The sequence below is a fragment of the Abramis brama genome (assembly GCF_963993115.1).
Source record: "Abramis brama genome assembly, chromosome: 25".
In the NCBI taxonomy this organism is placed as follows: Eukaryota; Metazoa; Chordata; class Actinopteri; order Cypriniformes; family Leuciscidae; genus Abramis; species Abramis brama.
The window spans coordinates 9772075-9796077 of record NC_139987.1 but is presented as its reverse complement, the minus strand read 5'-3'; the positions used below and the strand labels follow the sequence as shown (position 1 = coordinate 9796077).

The window sequence follows — 24003 nt, the reverse complement described above, 5'->3', positions numbered from 1 at the left end:
TATTCACTGTCAGAAAACAAAAAACAAAAATTGCTGTACCTTTATAGGTGTTTTATTTTTTATTTTTTTGAGAATGTTCTTTACAGTTTCCGTTGGCCAAAACAATGGTTTGATATTCTGTACATGTTGATTTTTTTTTTTTTTTCGGTTTCATATTGTTGTTTTTAATATTTTTGTTTGGTTTGTTTTCTGTTTACATACACATTTCAGTTTACATTGTTTGCAAATGCCATAGTTTGATATTTTGTTGTCTATGCAACATTCATTTTTTAAATGTGACTGTAGTAGGCTACTACTGTATAGGCTACACATTCTTTTTGGGAGGTTTTATAGAAATCCAAGTAGAGAGAATAATCAGTTAAACACAAGTGGGAGGTCTGAATATCTCCCACTGCAGTCAGTGGTCCGCTTATCAGGACGAAGTGATAAGTGCGTTCACGGTCTGCAACAAGTGTGCATCATAAAGTCGAACTTTAACCATTCTTGGCTTTGCAGTTTCTCTGCAGGATAATCGAGGTGTTATATTCGCCTGTGCAACACATTCCCTCGAGCTATTTCACCAACCCGCTGCAGGAATGAGTGAAGATTATGGGGTGAGATTTCGGTCACAATTCTGCGCGCGCAAGATCACATTTTGAGCGTGCAAAAGGGCATTTCGCACGCGCGTGAACTGAGTTTTGCGGAGAAATGTTCGTCTCGCAGATAAGAAAATATTGCGAGCGAACGAAAATCAATTTTGCATTTAAAATAAATATTTGGATGTGCGCGGACGTTCTCTTTCGCGTGTGCAACGTTTCACTTTCTTGCTCCTTTCATACCAGCCGTGAGCGCTCTCTAAGCGCAGACAGCTCGCTTGCTCAACACAACCCAGCGTTACAATATGCCATAATTCCAGCCAATCAGAGATAAGACTGCTAAATTCTGATTGGCTGGCTTGAAAACCAATCACAAGACTCCCTGCATCACCGACTGCGGAAGAGAACTAGTGCAGTTGAGTTTATTATTTATGAAAAATATTCAAAAACTTCACTGTAATTCACTGTATTGTTGGCAAATTCAGTTCACACATCACTGCTGTCCTGATGGTTATACTACAAGACTTATTTTGTATAAATATTGTTTTGCGTATTTTTTATGATTATTATTTATGAAAAATATTAAAAAACTTCACTGTAATTCATTGTATTGTTGGCAAATTCAGTTGACACATCACTGATGTCCTGATGGTTATACTACAACACTTATTTTGGGAAAAATATATATTTTAAATTATATATACAATTGTAAATGTATAATTTTTATGATTTTTATGAAAAATATTCAATAACATAACTGTAATTCACTGTATTTTTGCCAAATTCAGTTCACACATCACTGCTGTCCTGATGGTTATACTACAACACTTATTTTGGGGAAAATATATTTTAAGTTGTATATACAATTGTACATTTATGATTTTTTATGATTTTTATGAAAAATATTCTAATTTACTGTATTGTTGCCAAATTCAGTTCACATATCACTGCTGTCCTGATGGTTATACTACAACACTTATTTAGGCAAAATATATATTTTAAATTGTATATACAATTGTAAATGTAGAATTTTTATGATTTTTATGAAACATATTCAATAACTTCACTGTAATTCGCTGTATTGTTGCCAAATTCAGTTCACACATCGCTGCTGTCCTGATGGTTATACTACAACACTTATTTTAGGGAAAAATATATATTTTAATTTGTATATACAATTGTAAATGTATAATTATTATGATTTTTATGAAAAATATTCAATAACATAACTGTAATTCACTGTATTGTTGCCAAATTAAGTTCACACATCACTGATGTCCAAAGTTATTGAATATTTTCATAAAAATCATTAAAAAAAATCATAAATTTACAATTGTATATACAACTTAAAAAAAAAAAAATCCAAAATAAGTGTTGTAGTATAACCATCAGGACATCAGTGATGTGTGAACTGAATTTGGCAACAATACAGTGAATTACAGTAAAGTTATTGAATATTTTTCATAAAAATCATAAAAATTATACATTTACAGTAATTGTATATACAATTTAAAATATATATTTTACCAAAATAAGTGTTGTTGTATAACCTTCAGGACAGCAGTGATGTGTGAACTGAATTTGGCAACAATACAGTAAATTACAGTGAAGTTATTGAATATTTTTCATAAAAATCATAAAACTTCTACATTTACAATAGTATATACAATTTAAAATCTATATTTTTCCCAAAATAAGCGTTGTTGTATAACCATCAGGACAGCAGTGATGTGTCAACTGAATTTGCCAACAATACAGTGAATTACAGTGAAGTTTTTGAATATTTTTCATAAATAATAATCGTAAAAAATACGCAAAACGATATTTATACAAAATAAGTCTTGTAGTATAACCATCAGGACAGCAGTGATGTGTGAACTGAATTTGCCAACAATACAGTGAATTACAGTTAAGTTTTTGAATATTTTTCATAAATAATATACTCAACTGCACTAGTTCTCTTCCGCAGTCGGTGATGCAGGGAGTCTTGTGATTGGTTTTCAAGCCAGCCAATCAGAATTTAGCAGTCTCATCTCTGATTGGCTGGAATTATGGCATATTGTAACGTTGGGTTGTGTTGAGCAAGCGAGCTGTCTGCGCTTAGAGAGCGCTCACGGCTGGTATGAAAGGAGCAAGAAAGTGAAACTTTGCACACGCGAAAGAGAACGTCCGCGCACATCCAAATACTTATTTTAAATGCAAAATTGATTTTCGTTCGCTCGCAATATTTTCTTATCTGCGAGACGAACATTTCTCCGCAAAACTCAGTTCACGCGAAATGTGATCTTGCGCGCGCAGAATTGTGACCGAAATCTCACCCCATAGAAGATCAGTTTGACGTAGTTGTCGTTGGCGCGGGCCTGTCAGGACCTGGCGCGGCTCGAAGGCTGCAAAAGAGAAACTCGCAACTCAGCGTGTTGGTTCTGGAGGCCAGAGGTGTGTCGCTCGCAAGAAAACATATTTTTTATCTTAGATATTCTCTTTGATTAACTACACTTGCATATGTCTGCAGTCTACATGCATTGCTATGCAAAATATGAGCATTTCTTGTTTTCTATTGGCTGCACACAGACCGTGTCGGGGGTAGAACTGTAAGCGAAAAGCTGCCAGCCGCGAATGGCGTTGACCAGTGGGACATGGGGGGACAGTGGGTGTCCAGGTAAGCTTTCCATGATTAAAAGTGGTGATGATGATTCCATTTTTCAAGGAAGGTTTTTAAATGTCACTTTGGGTAGAGTAGACAACTATTATTTGCCGAGAGTGTGAGGATGAGTGAGAAAAAAACAACAACTAATCATGACATAAAAAAAAAAAAAAAATCGAAATGATGACATGCTATTATGCTTATGAGATGAAAACGAGAAATTATGACAAAAAGTCAAAATAATAAGATATTATAGAAATTATTACAAGTCATACGAGAATAAAAGTCAAAATTATGACATAAAAAGTCAAAATTAAGATAAATTAAGAAAAAGATAAATTCGAAATTATGACATGGCTACTAAATCATAATTACGAGATTAAAAGTCAGAATTATGAAAAAGTCTAAACTTTTATGCCACAATTTTGACTTTTTAAGTCATAATTATGATTTTCTTCTCATGAATATGCTTTAAAGTGATAGTTCTATCCTTTACTCACCCTCAAGTTGTTCCAAATCTGTATGAATTTCTTTCATACAACACAAAAGACATTTTGAAGAATGTCGGTAACCAAAAAGTTGATGGGTCCCAATGACTTCGATAGTATGGAGAAAAAAAAAACAAACAAAAAAAACTATGGAAGTCAGTGGGGCCCATCAACTGTTTGGTTACCCATATTCTTCAAAAAATTCTTCTTTTGTGTTCAGCAGACGATAAAAATTCATCAACTTGAGGGTGAGTAATAAAATATTATGACAGAATTGTTCATACAATAAAAACAGAACTATCCCTATTTATCCCTAACTAACTATCTACGTATTTATTAGACTTTAAAAAAGTCAAAATTATGGCACAAACGTTATAATCTTTTAATCTCACAATTATGATTTAGCATGTCATAATTTCAAATTTATCTCATAATCTTGACTTTTTGTGTCATAATTTTTACCTTTTATTTCAATTATGACTTTGTATGTCATAATTATGACTTTTGCACCAAATAACAAGACAGCACAAAATAAATCACTACAAATCCGCTCATGCATGGTCTTCTCGCTTTGGTTTTGGTTTCCTCCTGGTGTTCCGATTTCCCCCACAATCCAAAGATATCCAGGTTTGAGGAATTGGAGACACTAAATTGCGAGTGGAAATGTCATTTTTCTGGCTAAAATCAATCTATTTATTGATGTATTATTTATTGTAATAATAAAATGTATACATTTAAAACACGTGATGCCTTGCCCAACCTGACATTCATTAAAAATACCCTTGTCCTGAGACTACCTTTATTTTAAGTTTACTCTTGCTGGAATGTATGTTTAGTGTTGTTGTATTGTGTTGTTTTCTTGTTACCCAGCATATACAGCATGATCATATTGTGAAGAACAGAATTTATTTTTAATTTAACAGGGTTAAAACAACACACATTTGTGTAATTGGATCTTTGATTAAAAACCTCATAAATATAGCCCTTGTGACAACTAGCCCCGGTCTCCCTATAGTTTGTTTTCGAGGTGTGATAATTGGAACACCACAAAAGCTTGTTTAAGCCTACAAGCAGTAAAAGTGTGTTTTCAAGCAAGGCATTTATTGCAGCAATCCACTACCCAAACTATTAGAAAAATACCCAGAGCTACTCTCAGAATCCACAGAGATCAATAAACAGCTGTTGCCCGGGGCTGTGAAAGCCTTGGCTTTAGACGAGGGCAAGCAAGGACTTTCATCAAGTTACACAAAAGCTGATTTGAAGCAGGTTTCCGCCTTTAGACGTCCGAATGTGTGCAGAAACACGGTTACTCGCAATTTACTTGATTTTCATTTCTTGTAGCTCGCAGACCCATGTCATGGAGCTTATTCGAGAGCTTGGTGTGGAGGTCTTTCCACAATACACAGAGGGCAAGAAGGTGCATCACATGGGCGGTCCGCATGCCAAAATCTCAACGTATTCTTCTAGCATCCCATCATACTCCCCGCTGGTCCTGCTGGATTTCACCCAGATTCTGTGGCGGGTAGGAGAAACAGCACAATCTCATCTGACAAAGTGCATCTACAATAGAATATTTTTTTTTTTTATTGAGTTGTAGAATGTGACTAATAGCCATCATTTCATATCTTAATGGATGAATGGATTTTGGTTCCATACGGAGTTTAAGATGCATGTTTTCCTTAGCCTATACGTTCAGCCATGAACATACGCAGTAGTCTTTTAGATTTCTCAGACATATATGGATGTATGAAAGCTTTTTAGCTGCTATTCCTAAGAGTACTGAGTGGATTAATGTTTTTTTTCTCCAATCTCTTGATGTCATTTTTGACATCATGCTAGTTTTAAGCTCAACCATGAAGATATAAATGTGTTGTTGGTGTTAGGGCTGCACGATATTAGGGAAAAAATTGTTATTGTGATATTTTTTTGATTTTCTGCAATATATTGTGATGAAAAAGTACAGGAAGTTTCACCAGATGACTTGAATAGCTCTATTCGGAAAACGGGTTTTCCTGGGACAAAAATGGCCCAGTACTGACAATAAATCCAAAATAAATGCAAAGAAACAGTTTGTAGTATTAACTCATCTTATCCTATTTATTTGTGAAATAAACAATAACCACTGTCTAATGCTTAGTGCTTAGAACTATTTTATAGTTAAAAATCTGTAAATTTATATGTAAAAAGTCACTGAGTGACTGATTTGTACAACAAAGTACACATTGCATAGAAAAAAGTCTATTATTTAGCATTTACACTCCAAGACTTAATGCACAGATCATTTGACATACAGTATCTGTTTTGTTCCGTCCATTGCTACGGTTGTCAATCCAGAAACTTTGCAATTTGCAGTAAAATATATATAATATACACAAAGTTAGAAATGATCGCTGCTATTATATTCACTGAGGCTGTCAATTACAACATGAGGCACACAAAGCAAGCGTGAAGAACTCGCGCTGAACAAAAAGGTGTTGAGCGGATTCTGACTAAGTTAAACACATCTGATTGGTCATTGCTTTCATGCACTCAACAGATATGTCTGTGATTGGCTACAAAGCTCATCACTGCAAAAACATAATATAAGAAACCTTTGATGCTCTTCACAGAGCACAAACACTCACGCCAGCGTTTTAAAGCAGCATCAGCGGGTACCGGTACTGCAGATCAGCAGGTATCATCACATTAAATGATCAAATAATTTTTGGTGGGATATTTTCATCAATATTTTCAATGCAGGAAAAACCCTGGAAAGAATGAATAGTTGTAGAATATTTTTTGGGTGATTTTGTTTGGGAGTGTATAGACATTTTTTTTCTAAAAAAGCAGAAAAATTACTTTTTACTCAGAATTCTTTTTTAGGTCTGAACAATTTGCGAAAACTTAAAAAATATGGGCGGTCATCCTTGGGTTTACTTTTAAAAGAATAAACTCAAACAAGTGAACGATTAAAAAAAATCTTTGTGCTCAAGATTTCATAGGTCACATTCACACTGTAAAATAATTTTGGCAATCGCACTAAGCCATATTGTGATATTGATTTTTTTTTCAATAAATCGTGCAGCCCTCACTAGTGTACTAAAAGCATGCTTTTTCAAGTGGATTATGTGTATATCCCCTAGATCGACTCTCTCACTAAGACCATATCAGTTGAAGATCCGATGAGTTCTCCTAATGCCGAGCTCTATGACAGCATGACGCTTTACACCTTCATGGAAAAACATATCTGGACCACACGTGAGCATTGTGGATTTCTTGCATGTTCAATTCATTGCACTGTACAAAACAGCCCATTGACATTTGTCGATACTTATCTATCTGTCCCTGTGCATCCTACAGAGATAAAAGAGGAGATAGCCTTGTGTAGCCGTATCGTGTTCGGCCTGGAAGCCTCTCAGGTGTCTTTCCTCTACTTTCTGATGTACTCCGCTGCAGCAGGGGGCACTCTACGCCTCCTGGAGACCACGCCTGGATCGGGTCAGGAGTTCAGAGTCAAGGTGAGGGAGAGAGATAAGGTGGATGAACGACACAGAGACGTGACAGAGATAATTCTCACTATCTGCAAAAGCGGAGTTTCAGATCTTAAAGAGGCCAGTCATTGCATGTAAGCACAGCTTTTGTAATACAACTGGTTTGAAAGGAATAATTCATCAAAAAAAGAAAACTTTTGTACTTATTTGTACTTACGTACATATGACTTGACTTATTTCCATAGAACACAAAAGTAGACAGTTCTTGCATTATAACAACATAGTGATCAAGGGCTCCAAACCACGAAATTTTGCCCGAACCCAGAGTACCCCGTTGAGGTTTAAAGGTAAACTGCTGCAAAGCTCAGTTTATGAGCATGTAACAGGATGACGAACAGCTTCGGGAGGTGAGGTAAACTAACAGATTGCATAGCCTGAAGACCAAGATAAATTAATTAATCGTTTCTGTTTCTCATAATTTGGCCTTTTCCTTGCATTGCAATTTTTTTCTTATTCTAAATGCGATCAACATTTGATGTGTTTTGGGAATTTGGCTAACGTAACATTTTAAATACATTCTGCTGAAATGAACGAAATGACTCGAAAAAAGATTCGTTCATTTTGATGAACGAGATTCAAAGATCCGAGTCAGTAAAATGATCCGAACTTCCCACTACTAGCTGGTAGCAAACAGCGTTGCATTGCTGCAGGCGCCCCCTTCTGGATTGGAGTGTGGATCCCCTGTGACTGATGATGAATACATGTACCGTTACACTCCTGATATATATATATACAGTGGGTACGGAAAGTATTCATACCCCCGGTAAATATGATCAAAAATGGCTGTAAAAAATAAATCTTTCATTCAAAAAATTGGCAAAAATCTAACCTTTCATTGAAGTAAAAGAATTCAAATCACATTATGAAATAAATGTTTTTCTCCAAAACACGTTGGCCACAAGTATTCATACCCCTAAAATGTTTTATGAATAAAATATCTCTGAAGTATATTCCCATTAATATTTACCTTTTTCAGCACACCAGGGTGACTAGGAACATGAAATTGTCCAGCCATGACTTCTTGTTTCACAGGATTTTAAATATGAGGAAACACAAAGGCCAAATTCTCTTAATCATCCATCACAATGTATAAAACCAGATAATACAGTTCTGATTTGCAGCAAAAGATTGTTGAGCGTCACAAAATAGAAAGTGGCTGTAAGAAAATAGCTAAATAATTGAAAATACCCATTTTGACTATCAGGGCAATAATTAAGAAGTTATAATCAAGTAAAAATGTTACAAATCTGCCAGGAAGAGGACGTGTGTCTATATTGTCTTAATGCACGGTGAGGAGGATGGTTTGAGTGGCCAAAGACTCTTCAAGGATCAAAGATGGAGAATTGCAGAGATTAGTTGAGTCTTGGGGTCAGAAAGCCTATAAAAAAAAAATCAAACAACCCCTACATCCCCACATGTTGTTTGGGAGGTTTTCAAGAAATATGCTCCAGCATATTCAGTTGTCAGACACGACTGGAACTTCAAATGGCACAGGGTTCTGTGGTCAGATGAAACTAAAAAAAGAGCTTTTTGGCAGCAAACACGCTAGATGGGTTTGGTGCACACAAGGATAAAAAGTACCCCATGTGTACAATTTAATATACCACTGGATCTTTAATGTTGTGGGCCTATTTTTCTGCTGGAGGTCCTGGACTTCTTATTCAGATACATGGCATCGTGGATTCTATCAAATATCAACGGATAAAAAAATCCAAACCGGGCGGCTTCTGCTAGAAATCTTATAATGGGCCGTGGTTGGATCTTCCATCAGGACAACGATCCAAAACAAACATCAAAATCAACACAAAAATGTGTTTCGGAGCACAAGAAGCACCAACATGGATCTGGGAATCTGAAGGATCTGGAGAGATTCTGTATGAAGGAATGATCACTGATCTCTTGTCAGATGTTCTCCAAACTCATCAGGTATTATAGGAGAAGACTCAGAGCTGTTATCTTAGCAAAAGGAGATTGCAAAAAGGTATTTACTAAAAGGTTATGAATAATTGTGGCCAATGTGTTTTGGAGAAAAACATTTATTTCATAATGTGATTTCCCCCCCAATGTGAATTATTTTACCTCAATGAAAGGTTAGAATTTTGCCAGTTTTTTGAACGAAAGATTTATTTTTTACAGCCATTTTTGATCATATTTACTGGGGGTATGAATACTTTCCGTACCCACTGTATAAATATATATATATATATATATATATATATGTATATATATACTGTATATATATATATATATATATATATATATATATATATACGTATATATATATATATATATATATATATATATATATATATATAAATATATATACATACATACATACATTATATATATATATATATATATATATATATATATATATATATATATATGTATACTAATACTTTTAATATGAAAAAAAAATGATAAAGAAAGAAAGAAATATCAAGTTTAACACCATGAGAAAAACTCCTTAGTGGCTGAATAGTGTGAGCTAGGTTGGAACTCAGCGATGGCATCAGATATCAGCTATTGATTTAGGTGAAAGGGTGAAAAATGGCTCATTTTGAAACGCTTTTATCTCCTGGTCCTCTTTTACCTACTTTCTGCCAGCACTGACTGCCTTGTTTATCTCACTACTAGATTAGGTCTGTCCTTAACCTCCTAACCATTGAGCACTGCATACGATTACAATGCGTACTGTATTCCCCATTGCGTTTTTTTCAGCACACAGTCAATGCAATCTCATAGTCTCATAAAACAAAACAGATGTATCATCATGACATGATACTCTTTTGCACAAGAGACATTTTGAGCATAATTTGTGGCAGAGGAGAAGCCCATTGGAGCAACACAGACATCTGAAACAAGGTGTTGTGTTTATTTTTGTGCATTGAGAGCAGAATCTGTGGATGACCCTAGTGTGATACCCATCTCTCTCCACAGGGAGGCACTCAGCAGCTGTCGGAGAAGCTAGTGGAGCAGATCGGAGCAGAGCGGGTTCGGCTGGGTGCCAGTGTAACCACCATATGTCAGGTAACAACTCCATCAGCGCAGGCTTGACACCGAGATAATGAGCATTTCTCCACCAGCAGTGCGAGTGATAAGTTCCTTTCCTTTAAACGAGATACTATTCAGATACCAAGGCAATGGGTCCCGCTGTGTGCTTTTCTCTCTCTCTCTCTCTCTTTTGTTTTATTTTGCACTGTCTCTTCCTTTCCATTTCTGTATAATGCACTGTTGTACGCTGAAGTGCTTGTCATGACAAAAATATTTAGATAACCTAAATCAAATCCACTCCATTAGATCGTTCTCATTTGAGAATTGGTGACACAAAATCTTTTGAAAGCCTCACGTCAGGGAATTAGCCTATAATGTCGCTCTCACACATAGAGAGGTAAAATCCATTAGCCATCTTAATGGTGTTACATCGACATGGCTGAGTAGAAAGTTTTACTCGCCCCTCACTGTTTATCAAAATGAACTCGTTGACTTCTATCAATATCAATTAAGTGAAGTGGTGGTCACTGTATAGCACATGTGATAATAAGTCTGCACTATTCGATAGAGGCAAAAGCCCTTGCAGCACATTTGAGTATCTGAATATTGTTGGTTACTTGTACAATCAAAACGATCTTCTATAATCAGTGTCAAATATAATAATAAAAGGTGTTGCAGTTGTAGCAATATATATATATATTTTTTTTTACAATACCATGTATTAGATTTCACTGAAATAGGTCCTCTGAGAAATCACACATCTGGGGCTCTGTAAACAGAAAAGGGCTTGCATTTGTTTAGCTAATCAGAAAATTAGTTTAAAAAAATGAGCATGATGGCAGAAATGATCTAAACAGTTAACATCACAGAGCATGTAAGCAATAAAATATTGTACTAAAAATAATATCAATTAATAAATTATTTTATATAAATAACATATTAATGTAATTTTTTACCTTTTGTTTACTTTTATTTCACATTTCTTTAGGTTTTAGAAGTCTTGTGTTATACGTATGAAGATACAACCTGAATAAATGTGATGTTGGTTCCTACATATATTTTTCTATGCTATGAACACACTACTGAAACTAGTTCGGGGTCTTTAAGATTTTTTTAAATGATTTTAAAAGAAGCGTCTTATGCTCATCAAGGCTGCATTTATTTGACCAAAATTACAGTTTAATAAAGTTTACGTAAAATGTATTGTGAAATATTATTACAGTTAAAAAAAAAATCTATTTCTATTTTAAAAATTGTTTTAAAAGCTGAATTTTCAGCATCATTACTCTGCATTTTCAGCATCATACATCCGATATAATGATTTGCTGCTCAAGAATTGAATGAATGAATAGAAAGTTTAAAAGAACAGCATTCATTAACATTTTACATGTCTGTTTCGATCAATTTAATGCATCTTTGCTAAAAAAAAGTATAAATAAAATTCTTTAAAAACAAAAAATCGAACTAAACCTAAACGTTATTATTACATTATATAAAAAGATCAATCAGTAAAAGCTTCTTGTCAGTTGCATGCATTACAGTTTGAACAACCGTCTATTGGATTTCCAGAGCCCAGGAAAAATGCTGCATGTATGTGGGTCCCAGCAGTGTAAAGACCTGTTAAATGTGATCCCATATAGCCAAGGATAACATTTATCGATGTCCTTTACAATGATCTGCCCAGGTGTTTTGCCTTCTATTTGAGTGTGGTAGCTGGTCTTTGTTACTGTATCTATAAAAGGTACTGCTGCACTCATATTTCTATCTGCAGCACCTCTGGGGGTCGTACATACCGTAACAGCCTGGATTTATTTATATCTCAGTCTGGCCAGCGGTGAGATCTGTTTGGGGGAGAGCTTTATGACTGATGGCCATATTAATAATATAAAAATAAAATAAAATTAATAAAGAATAATGACACTTTTGTCTTCTTTAGAGCTGTTTATATCTAAATTTAACTTGTTTCATGATTGATGAACTTTACAAAATTATTGAACTGAGCTGACTTGAGTTTAATAATGACGCTATTGTCTTTTAAGCCTCGTTCAGACTGTAAGTCCAAAACTGATTGTTGTGCATATCCGAGTGGAATCCGATCATATTTAGCAAGTGTGAACTATTTCGAGATGCATTCTTATGTGGTTTGCAGTCTTATTCAAATTGCATTTCTGGAAATCCTTTTCAGTCTGACCGTTCTAATCGGATTTTGTGCCGTTTGTCGCTTTCTTTTGCCACGCAAAACATGTCAGACGTTGTTATAGGAAACATGATGAAAGTCTCTGCAGAAACAAGTGTTGTTGCAAAGTGCCGGTCGTGCAGAAAAATACATTATAATGGAGACATGTTTTGAGAATGACGGAGACGAAAGCACATCATGTTGTAAATAAGACACAACATCTGTTTTGCAAATCCCCTCCATTTTGCTGTTGTTGTTTTTGGCGTATGCCTACCAACGCAACGTCATTGCCATAGAAACCAATGCAGATATTCTGGAAAACGAAAGAGCGGCATGGGACACACAAATCAGATCTAAACGGTTGCGATGCACAGTGTGGACAGTCAATAATGTAGATCAGATTCCAATCGGATACACAAATAATAAGATTTGAATTTGTCTCATATTTGATGAAGTTTGCATCATTGAAACAATCTGTTTTGTATAAAATGCTGTAGAAATATAGGTGACATGCCTCCCTGAGCCAGATGTGTGTGTGTGTACAGTATGTATTCTCCAATACATAATAACATGATTTTCTTGATAGGGATCAATAGTGTTCATTAACAATACTGTTATTGTGTATTGGCTACAGTTTCAGCAGCCACATTGGGTCAGTGTCCTTGCCATTTCAGTCTAACCTCACAATACTAGACTGTTTTATTCTTTGAATCAATTCTAATATGTTTTTCTCTAACAGGATTCTGAGAACATAAAAGTCACGACTTCTGCAGGCACAGTCACTTGTAAAGCCGTCATTGTTGCTTGTCCTTCTAACTTGTCAGGTTAGTGCACATACAGTATACACATACATCTATGTGAATCACAAAGTTCACACAAAACAGTCTGTCGCATTGACCCCAAAACAGCCGTCAATCACACGCCCCCTGTAGTCTACTTCCTTCTGGACTGCCGCCATCCTGACTGCAAGTTTGGCTGCCACATTTTGTTTAACAGATAGTGCAGCACAGTCTGTTGCGCGGAGTCTGGTGAGGACACTTTTAATGTGACGGATCTAAGGACAGCTCTGAATTACGCAGAGTGTCTGAACTGCTATCGTCCTGCTGGCTGGAAATCAGAATTCACGCATGGCAAGCTGACAGGTGACGGGAACTCTTAAAAACTGGAGACACTGTTAAGTTTAGACAGCCGTCCAAAATGCATTCAGCAAATAAATAATGAAGGCAGTGTGGCTTGAAGTCAACCCTCTAGCATCTTCTCCTGTTACAAACTGAAAACTTTTAATATTTGTACTGGGAATCAAACTGCATCACACAAGCTGTATTGTTGAGTACACACACAGACACACAAACATATAGGCCTAATATATATATATATATATTAGGGCTGGGGAAATTAACGCGTTAATCTTTGCGATTAATTTAAAATGTTTAACGCGTTAAAAAAAAAATAACGCAATTAACGCAGCACTTTTTTTTTTTTGCCTCGTTTTAATGATTTCCTGTTGCGGCTGCTATTGAGAAGGACGAAAATATGCCGTCCTGCCCCTCCGTGTTCGGCGATCAGGTTTCATTCTCGCGCAGCTTTCATGAGCGGGTCTTTTCTGCTCCGTGTGTGCGTCGCGCTCTCCATTCCGTATGTGTGTGTGTATTTATGTGTGTGTGTCGGCGCGCTCTGTCGTTAACGGCCAAGCGACGCGCTCTCCGTTCCGTGTGTGTGTGTGTGTGTGTGTGTCGGCGGCTCTGTCGTTAACGGCCCAAACGCTTGAATCATGTACCGAGCACTGGAAAAGTAAAGTCCACTCAAATAACGTGAAATTTCTCTGTAGACTTCTGTTTGTCTGTAGCTGGTATAGCCATGATGGGCAACAATGGTAAAATGACCTGCTCTGATCACATGCTCTGGTAATAATAGCTTTGTAGGACTATATTTTATTTTGATAATTAGTAAAAAAAAAAAATTATAATCTGTTAAATTGATTATGTTGATTGATTATTGAAAAAGAATAATATATTGATATATTGATGTTTAATATTATTTTAATATAAGGCTATTTTCTGTTCCTTTTTTTTTCTCCTGTGTTGTTTAATTTAATTAGGTGATTCTAAGTTTAAATATTGATGATTACAAGCTTTTGCAATTAATTACAGCAAATTGTGCAATTAATTAGTTTTTTTTTTAATCGATTCCCAGCCCTAATATATATATATATATATACTCTGTCAATCGATTAAAGGTTAATCAGTTAATCACAGATTTTTCTGTAAAGTATTTAATATTTTTTATATTTTATATTGTATATATTATAATTTCACATTTAGTCTCCACATTAATGTAGAAACAACATAAAAACAGTAGCTTATCTTTTTTTTTTTTACATTTGTCATCTTTTTATGAAAGAAGGCCAGTATCACAGATACCAATTCTGTCAGGATCACTACCGTCAAATACGATTGACAGTAAGCATACAGTTTGGATTGGCAGTATGGTTCCGTTCTGGGGTGCGTTTCCCGAACAACGACGTAACTCGCTGCTTAACTACCATAGTACGATGCATCGTTGAAGAAATCAGCTAGCTAGTCACGACTGTTTCCCGAAACCGTACTGTCGCACAGTGGTCGTTCAACCACGTTGGTTTATGACGTCACACACGTGGTGGAGTAATAACTTCTTTTAATGAATCTGTTTGAGATCGAATTAACGCTAGATATTTTGCTATAAATTACAGACATAGCATCTGAGGACTATTTCTCATTTTTCTCTGTTATTTTGCTTTATTCAATCATAGGCTCGTTCTTACATAGTAGAGCACGTTCGCACATGCGCACTCTTCAAAAACGGTGCTTTAAATCTCTTGACAAACTGAAAGATGTGAATGATATTTGTATGTATTCTAAATAAAAGACACAGGTTGTACTGAATGTCAGCTTGCTTATTTTGCTCAAGATAAGGATTTATTAAGTCCACATGTCATGCAATCTAGAAATTATGCTTCTAACCACAGGTCGAGAGCTGTCGTTCCAACTACACAACTTTGCGATGCTGTTTGCGAATGTTCGTTAGAACCAACATTAATGTATTACAGATATCATTAATTCAAAATTGTAATGTACAACATAATTCGAGAATTTATTCTGATTCAAGGGGAAATCAGAATGCCAAATCCTGACTGGGCGAGAGGAGGAGCTGGGGATGGAGGAGGGTAATTAGCTCCTGAGAAACGCGATAGCTGCTGATAATACTGAAGGAGCTTATATATGTATACGGTGATAGGCGTCATATTCCTATAGGTGGATATGGATCAGCTGCGTATCACAACGTATATCTTAATTAAGCAGAATGTCCTTAGACAGCTTTTCTCTACAATTAAAATTGATAGTGATTTAATGCCAAGCTGAAAAAAACCCCACCAATCTCATAAAAGCTTCAAAAATTAAGGAGGATACTGTTAGGGAATAAAAGTTCCTTCCTTTTCTTCCTCAAAAAAAGTTATTATATAACTTCAGAAGATTTGGAATGTAGCAGAAGTCACATGGTTACTTATTTGAGGTTAGCATTTATAATCACCATCCATTCTAATTGAATAGAAAAGCTGCTTAAGGACTTCTGTGTTTCATGAAAGAAAGAAATTAATACTGGGAACTGAGGACATGATAACGAAACTGCAATTTTTGGGTGAGCTGTTTCATAAAAGGCTTGTTTTCAGAAAATGTCTTATGTCTTTATTTTCATTAGTGTAAGAATTGTTAAATGTTGTAAATATAAAATTAATATTGTGATTATTAATAATTTATTATATAATAATGATTATTAATTATTAATAATATATTATTTATGATTATTATTATTAATAATAATAATAATACATTAATAAATATAATATATATTTTAAAAACATTTATACAGTTCTAAAGCGTATTTTGTCATATTTTTTGTTTGTTTTTGTTTTTCATTTGTTTAATAATCCTCACTAAATTATTATTTAATTCCAGTTTTTAAACTGCTATTTACAGTGTCCAAACTGATATAATCAGGGTGTCAGCAAGTGTTGCACAGACAGATGATGAAGAAGGATAAAGTTCAAACATGAGTCTTTAATAGTAATCCACAGCATAAAACAGAACAATAGGAAGTTGCATACCCAAACGCTAACGCAAACGAGACCGGACCTTAAACACAGGAAAAGGCTGAACTGAACTATGCTGATTAACAAGGTAATTAATGTAACACTGCTGAACTAAAAAAACTAATGACATAGTAACCATGACAACACAAGAGAAGCGGGAAAAGAACAAAGGAAAACAGGAAACTAATGAATACAAACTAAAAGTCCATTAAAACTCCACTAAGAACAAACACAACAGAAATAGGTGTAACAGGTTTTTTTTTTTTTGAAAAGCCTATAGACTCACTTACGCTACGTGTGGCCTTGTCATCCGGGCTGATGGAGAACAATGTTTTAACCTCCCATCCATCTATCTTTTATAATGAGTGAAGTCACTTCCCCACCACCTCCATTTCAATGATTAATGAACTGCTTGACTTGATAGTTGTTCTGGCTTTGCCTATCTTAGCGTTTTTGCTCCCCCTGCTAGTCTTTTTTTATATTCTGCACTTTGAATTGGTTTTATTCAGTTTCTGGGGTTGGGTTCAAAAGAACAACGTGCACAGCACATGGTTGAATTTGCCATCAGTCCATAGCAACAACAACACTTAAACGAGGCACTGCCTGTAAGTGGAGTTTGATTATTCTTGATTATGGCATTTCGTATGTTTATGAGGGAGTGCATATAAAAGTAATTGTTTTCATAGTTCTGCGTTATATTGTGTGAACATGTTGTATTATTTTCTCCTGTTGTACTTTGTTGGACTTGACATTTACCATGCGACAGTTTAATTGTGTATTCTCTTTGTTTTTATATTGTTTTACAGTTTTACACATTTATTCAGTAAATCTGAACGACAACTCCGGTGTCAAGACTGTTTATTGAGTGGTTGTGTTTAGCTTGCTGGGTACGAATTGCCATCCACAGCATAGATAATAACCATCATCATAAGCTTCGCGAATTAGGAGACTTGCTTTTGGAGATAGAAGCTGCTAAGAGTGGGGGTCATCCGGGCTCATTTATCTTGATACAGCCAGAGGTGTTAATCCAATTGTGCATAAGTTGCTCTTTGGACTACAAGCAAAGTGGATGATGCAGGGTTCACACTACAAGTACACTTATGGAGTTTCTTTCCCACCATTCTCCTTCTTTGTTGAGTTTGTGTGTACAGAAGCAAGAGCATGCAATGATCCAAGCTTCAATTTTTCTTCCCTCTCCATAAACCCTGGTGGATTAAACCGGTATAGTGAAAGCCACACCCATGTTCATAAACCTGTCTCAGTCCATAAAACAGATGTGATGCCCCCCTTTAATCTTTCTTTTGAAAAAGAGTTTTCAGAGAGCGACCAATGAGATAGATAAGCAATGTCCAATACATCATAAACCTCATCCTCTCAAGAAATGCAGAGCCTTCAGAGAAAGGAGTTGTCCATCTGTTTTAGATGCTGCTCATCAAACAAACATGTGGCTAAGAATTGTGATGTGTCAATCAAATGCTCAGAGTGTGAGAGTGACAAACACCTGGCTGCTCTTCACCCGGGCCCAGCGCCATGGCGTTCTGGTTCTACACCTTTTTCACTGCATGGCGGGGAGGAAGAGGAGTCCTATGGCGGAGATGTGTCATCAAAATGCACCAAGGTTTGTGGCAGTGGGTTTAGTGAAAAGTCATGTTCCAAAATATGCCTACTTAATGTTTATCCTGTTGGTGACCCAAACCAAGGCAAGCGGATATATGCCATAATAGATGAGCAGAGCAATAGATCTGTGGCCAGATCGGAATTTTTTGACATGTTCAGTGTGCGAGGAACCTCTGGACCGTACACATTAAAGACATGTACAGGAGTAGTGCAAGCAACTGGAAGAAGAGCTCATGGGTTAATCATTGAATCTGTAGATAGTGAGATACATTTTCCACGTCCTACTCTTATCGAATGTAATAGTATGCCAGATAACAGAGATGAAATACCAACCGCTGTTGCTGCCCTGCATCATAGCCACCTAAAAGTGATAGCAGACAAAATACCACCTATTGACCCAATGCTAAAATACTGCTCCTGCTGGGAAGAGACATGAGCACATAAAGTCCGCAAGCAACTCAACGGTCCTCATGATGCTCCATATGCCCAAAAATTGGACCTTGGTTGGGTCATTGTGGGAGATGTGTGTGTAGGAAAGTGTCACAAGCCCTCTCCGGTGAACTGCATGAGAACACGCATCTTAGAGAATGGTAGACCAAGCTACTTCAGTCCATGCAATAATCACATTGTACTGAAGGAGATGTTCAATGAGAAAAAACAGATCCAAAAACCATCTCACTTGCCATACTGTCAGGTAAGCCCATCAAGCTGCAGATTTAGCCAGTCAGTCTTTCAGCAGACCAAAGACGACAATAAATTTGCACCTTCAGTAGAGGATCAGTTATTTCTGGACATCATGGAATACTTCGAATTCTTCAGGGGCTTGATTAACAGCTGGGTAGCACCATTGCCATTTCGTGAGCCAAGGAGATACTTGCCTAACAACAGAGAGTATGCTAAAAGACGTTTCATGTCTCTCCGTCGCAATCTTGACAAATGACCAAAGATGAGAAATGACTTCACGGAGTTCATGCAAAGAATACTCGACAATGAACATGCAGAGCTAGCACCTCCTTTACAAGATGGCCAAGAGAGATAGTCTCTTCCATCATTTGGCATGTACAATCCAAAAATAAAAACAGGTCAAATACGAGTTGTATTTGACTCTAGTGCACAGTTTGATGGAGTATCTCTCAATGATGTACTGCTGTCTGGATCTGATCTCCACAATAGCCTGTTGGGTTATTATTATTATTATAATAATATATTATATATTATTGGGTTATAACCCTATGGGTCCTCATAAGATTTCGAAAGGATTCTGTTGCCATCACAGCCGACACATAGCGGATGTTTCACTGCTTCTTGGTCCGAGAGGACTGTCGTGATGTTTTACACTTTCTATGGCATCGTGACAATGATCTGACTAAGGAGGTCGTAGACTATAGGATGCGAGTTCACGTATTTGGGAATAGCCCTTCACCGGCAGTGGCTATTTATGGAATTCGCCCAGCTGCCAGAGAAGAAGAAAAGGAGTATGGCAGTGATGTGAGTAAATTCACTGAAGATTTCTATGTAGAGGATGCCTCAAAGTCATTTTCTACTGAGGAAGAGGCCATCGATTTGCTTAGAAGGGCACAAGAGGCATTAGCTGCCTCAAACCTCAGGCTTCATGAAATTGCTGCAAACAGAGCCAAAGTAATGGATGCCTTTCCAAATGACGATTTGGCTAAGGACATCAAATGCCTTGACCTCTCAACGGATGACTTACCCGATCAACGAAGCTTGCGGGTACAGTGGAATCTAATGTCGGATACCTTCTCCTTCCAAGTGCCAGACACTGAAAAGCCATACACACGTAGAGGAGTCCTTTCAACAGTGAACAGCTTATTCGATCCTCTCGGATTCCTGGCACCAATCACAATTCAGGGCCGTCTACTCTTAAGAGAACTCTCATCACAGACATATGGGTGGGACACACCACTACCTGAAAACAGACATGAAGAATCGACACGATGGTGTCATTCGCTGCAAGACTTGAGAAGTCTGAACATTCCACGCATGTATGTATCCATTCCTTTTTCTGAAGCCAAACACTGAAATATGTGTCTTCTTGGATACCTCCATGAAGGCTATCTCAGCTGTTGCGTACTTGAGAGCCTCGAATCAGAATGGCAACACAGAGGTTGGCTTTATTCTTGGCAAGGCAAGGTTGGCTCCAAAACCTGATCTCTTTGTACCTAGGTTGGAACTATGTGCTGCAGTCCTAGCTGTCGAACTGACTGAACTCATTACAGAAGAGATTAATCTGAAGCCGGATAGAATAAGGTTCTACACGGATAGTAGAGTAGTGTTAGGCTACATCTATAATGAGTCAAGACAGTTCCATGTTTATGTGAGCAACAGAGTGCAGCACAACAGCCTGAACAATGGAGGTACGTTTCCTCTGAGCAAAATCCTGCCGATCATGGCTCTCGTTCCGTTTCATCTGCAAAGCTTGAGGCCACAACTTGGCTCACAGGACCTTCGTTTTTGCACTATCCATCAGAGCAGCTCCCTGATAATCTAAGCTCATATGACTTTATTGATGCAGAGAAAGACGTTGGAATTTGCTCAGAGGTTAAAGTCTTGTCTACCCACATCAAAGTGGATCAGTTAGGTACCAAAAGATTTGAGCAATTTTCAGACTGGAGAACAGTCATCAGAGCCGTGGCACGGCTGCACATTGCTCATTGTTTCACTGAACCAAGTGATGATAGTCAGTGCACTGGTTGGCATTTTTGCTCAAAGGGCTTATCTGTGAGCGATCTCCTGAAAGCAGAGGAAATAATCATCCACAGTGTACAACATTAAGTGTATTCAGAGGAGCTGAAATGCATCACTTCCACAGGTGAAATCCCCTCACGTAGTCCACTTTTAAAGTTGAATCCAATCATTGACAGCAATGGTTTGCCAAGAGTTGGTGGATGCATCAGACAAGCAAAGCTAGGAGATAAAGAAATGAATCCCCTCATCATCCTGGCTCACCATCATATCACAGTCCTCAGTCATCATTAATGCACGGCCTCTAGTCCCAGTCTCCACAGATCCTGAATTCCCCTTCATCCTGACACCATCTATGCTTCTGACACAAAAAGCTGGTAATCTCCCAACTCCACAAGAAGATTTCAGCAAGAAAGACATGCTCCAATCTCAATGGAAACGGGTTCAAGCCTTAGCAGAAACGTTTTGAAATAGGTGGAGGAAGGAGTATCTCGGAACACTTCAGAGCCATTGCAAGTGGTTTCACAAACATCCAAACATCAAAGAAGGCGACATTGTACTGCTCAAAGACAAACAAGTCAAAAGGAATGAGTGGCCAATGGGGATAATTGTGAAGGCCATTCCCAGTACGGACGGTATGGTGAGGAAAGTGCAGGTGAAAACTGTTCAACACGGGGCAACCAAAACCGCAGACCTATATCTGAATTGGTACACCTCCTGTCTTCAGATCAGGCTGTTTAGTCCAGTAACTGTTAGTGTAAATGGTATCTTTGAGATACCAGACAGGGAGTGTTCTGGCTTTTCCTATTTTAGCGTTTTTGCTCTCCCTGCTGGTCTTTTTATATTCTGCACTTTTAATTGGTTTTATTCAGTTTCCGGGGTTGTATTCAAAAGGTCAGTCCATAGCAACAACACTTAAACGAGGCACTGCCTGTAAGTGGAGTTTGATTATTCTTGATTATGGCATTTTGTATGTTCATGAGGGAGTATATATAAAAAACAATTTTTTCATAGTTCTGCGTTATATTGTGTGAACATTTTGAATAATTTTCTCATGTTGTACATTGTTGGACTCGACATTTACCATGTGACCGTTCATTTATGTATTCTTTTTGTTTTTATATTGTTTTACACATTTATTCAGTAAATCTGAACAACGACTCCGGTGTCAAGACTGTTTATTGAGTGGATGTGTTTAGCTTTCTGGGTACGAAGCCAGTATAATAGTACTTTATTGTGCTTCAGTTTGCCATGCTGGGTGATGAAAGACTTCTGTTCTACTGGCAGCCCAAAAGAGCTTGATCTCAATGTATATTTTTAAAAACTAATATAGTATTTTAAGGAATAATTCAGCCAAATATGAAAATTGTCAATTTAGTAGCGTTCCAAACACATTTTTTTTATATATATATATATTTTTATTTTATTTTATAGAACACACGTTTTTGCCATTCAAGCTCCAAAACAGTAACATAGTGGTCCAAATGACTCATGGTCTCTGTCTTCTGAAATCATACAATTAAGTACTATTAGGGCCATATGAAGGAATCATGGAATCGAATCATAAAAATGGAATTGACTGTATAATGTGGAATGTCACAGAATTTGGCAATTTTTGGGATGAATAAAGGGCTGTACACTTAATTATATCATGATATGGACTAGTATCTTTGAAAAGTAAAGGATACAACACAGGACATCTGAGAAAAAACATATTTCATATGGCCCTATTATTGTAAAGAGAATTTTTTTTTATAAATTATTAAATTAAAACTCAACTGATTAGGCTTTTTAATTATTAAAATGTAATTGAATTGAATCCAGAAAAAAATAAAATAGAAAAATTGACCTTTTTAGAGCCTCTGGTTACAATGAACTTCTGTTGCATTCCAAAAGGTGCATTTCTTTATGCATATTAGCATAAAAATAACAGAATATAGGTTTAGAGAGACATGAGGATGAATGAAAAATAATAGAATGTTTATTTGTGGGTGAACTGTTTCTCTGATAGTGAATTAGACACTTTTGCCTTGGATTTGGATTTACAGTTTTTAGCTATTTCTTTACTTTTAGTCATAGGTAATGGCTGTCACGAGTAAAGTCAGTGGGACAGATGTCTTCAAGCGATCGATTTAAATCTGTGTGTTAAAACCGTATTCGCAATCCTGGATTTCTGTGACAGTTGGGGAGAGGACAGAATATGAAGTGTGGGTGTGCGTGGGCAACCATGAGAAACGAATGTGTGTGTATGCTTGTGTGTTTGCTGGATTTGTTGTGCGTGGTATAAAACCATGAAGTATTCATGCTTTGCTGCACCAAGCCTACATTATGCCGGCGATTAGTCAGGTTGTGGGATGTATGTGCTTTTTTGTCTTGGTATTTTGGTTGGTGTTAAGATGCTCAACCGGGTTTGGACGCATTCCTTCTGTGGGTTTGTGGCGTCGAAGCATAACCGAGTGCAGCCGGTTGGTTGCTATATTTAACTCCCCAGTCTTCCTCCAAAACGCTGTACCTGGCATTGCAGCTGCATGCAATTTGAGCTGACTGGCAGAGAAACCGGTCCCCGGCCCAGCCTCCTATTGACTCCACTTTGATGAGAGAACATCTCCAGTGACAGCGGGCTACGGTGGAGGCAAGCAACATCACTGACACATAACTCAGAGTTTCGCTTAGAGGCTTGTTTATACTTTTAAGAAGGAAGAGAAGCAATATATTTGCATCCGTTTGACTGCAGTGACCTATTTTTAAGGGTGGTTACACCGAAGTTTAAACAGATTATTTTTTGTTTAAGAGTGCCGGATTATTTCCAATTTCACAGCGCTTTGGGAATGTGTTCAAAAGCACAGGCTTTATACCCAAACCTTTAATTACCAAATTGCTGGTATCACTTTTGCCATTTACAGATGAATGGAGGCTGTGTGGGTATGTGAATGGGAACAAGGGATATATAGCAAATTTCGGCCCTTGAATTTTCAGCTGAAAATGGCATTTTAGGACATTTTCGACTGGAAGACGAACATTTGAATGGAATATGGTACTTTATCATACAATAACAGAATCTTGTTGGAGAAAAAGCATCTGTGTCATTCATGTTCACATGAAAAGATCCAAATTTGAAGATGCCTTGACATTGACTGACATGTTTGGTTT

At 36.9% G+C, this 24003-nt stretch overlaps 1 protein-coding gene across 2 annotated transcripts in view; it reads left to right on the top strand.

The window, feature by feature from the left end:
- Nucleotides 1-379: 379 nt before the first annotated feature.
- The window catches only part of LOC311076528 (putative flavin-containing monoamine oxidase A), a 60135-nt gene continuing 36511 nt past the window's right edge, over nt 380-24003 (top strand). Inside the window, exons 1-8 of one of the 2 annotated variants that reach the window (XM_084104840.1) lie at nt 380-593; nt 2909-3011; nt 3147-3234; nt 5049-5229; nt 6830-6944; nt 7047-7204; nt 10178-10267; nt 13147-13231. In XM_084104840.1, the coding sequence (XP_083960966.1) occupies nt 576-593; nt 2909-3011; nt 3147-3234; nt 5049-5229; nt 6830-6944; nt 7047-7204; nt 10178-10267; nt 13147-13231 (838 nt within the window). In that variant the 5' untranslated portion in view covers nt 380-575. Of the gene's footprint in view, nt 594-2905; nt 3012-3146; nt 3235-5048; nt 5230-6829; nt 6945-7046; nt 7205-10177; nt 10268-13146; nt 13232-24003 lie in introns of both variants that reach the window. The other variant, XM_084104841.1, reaches the window with a different exon arrangement.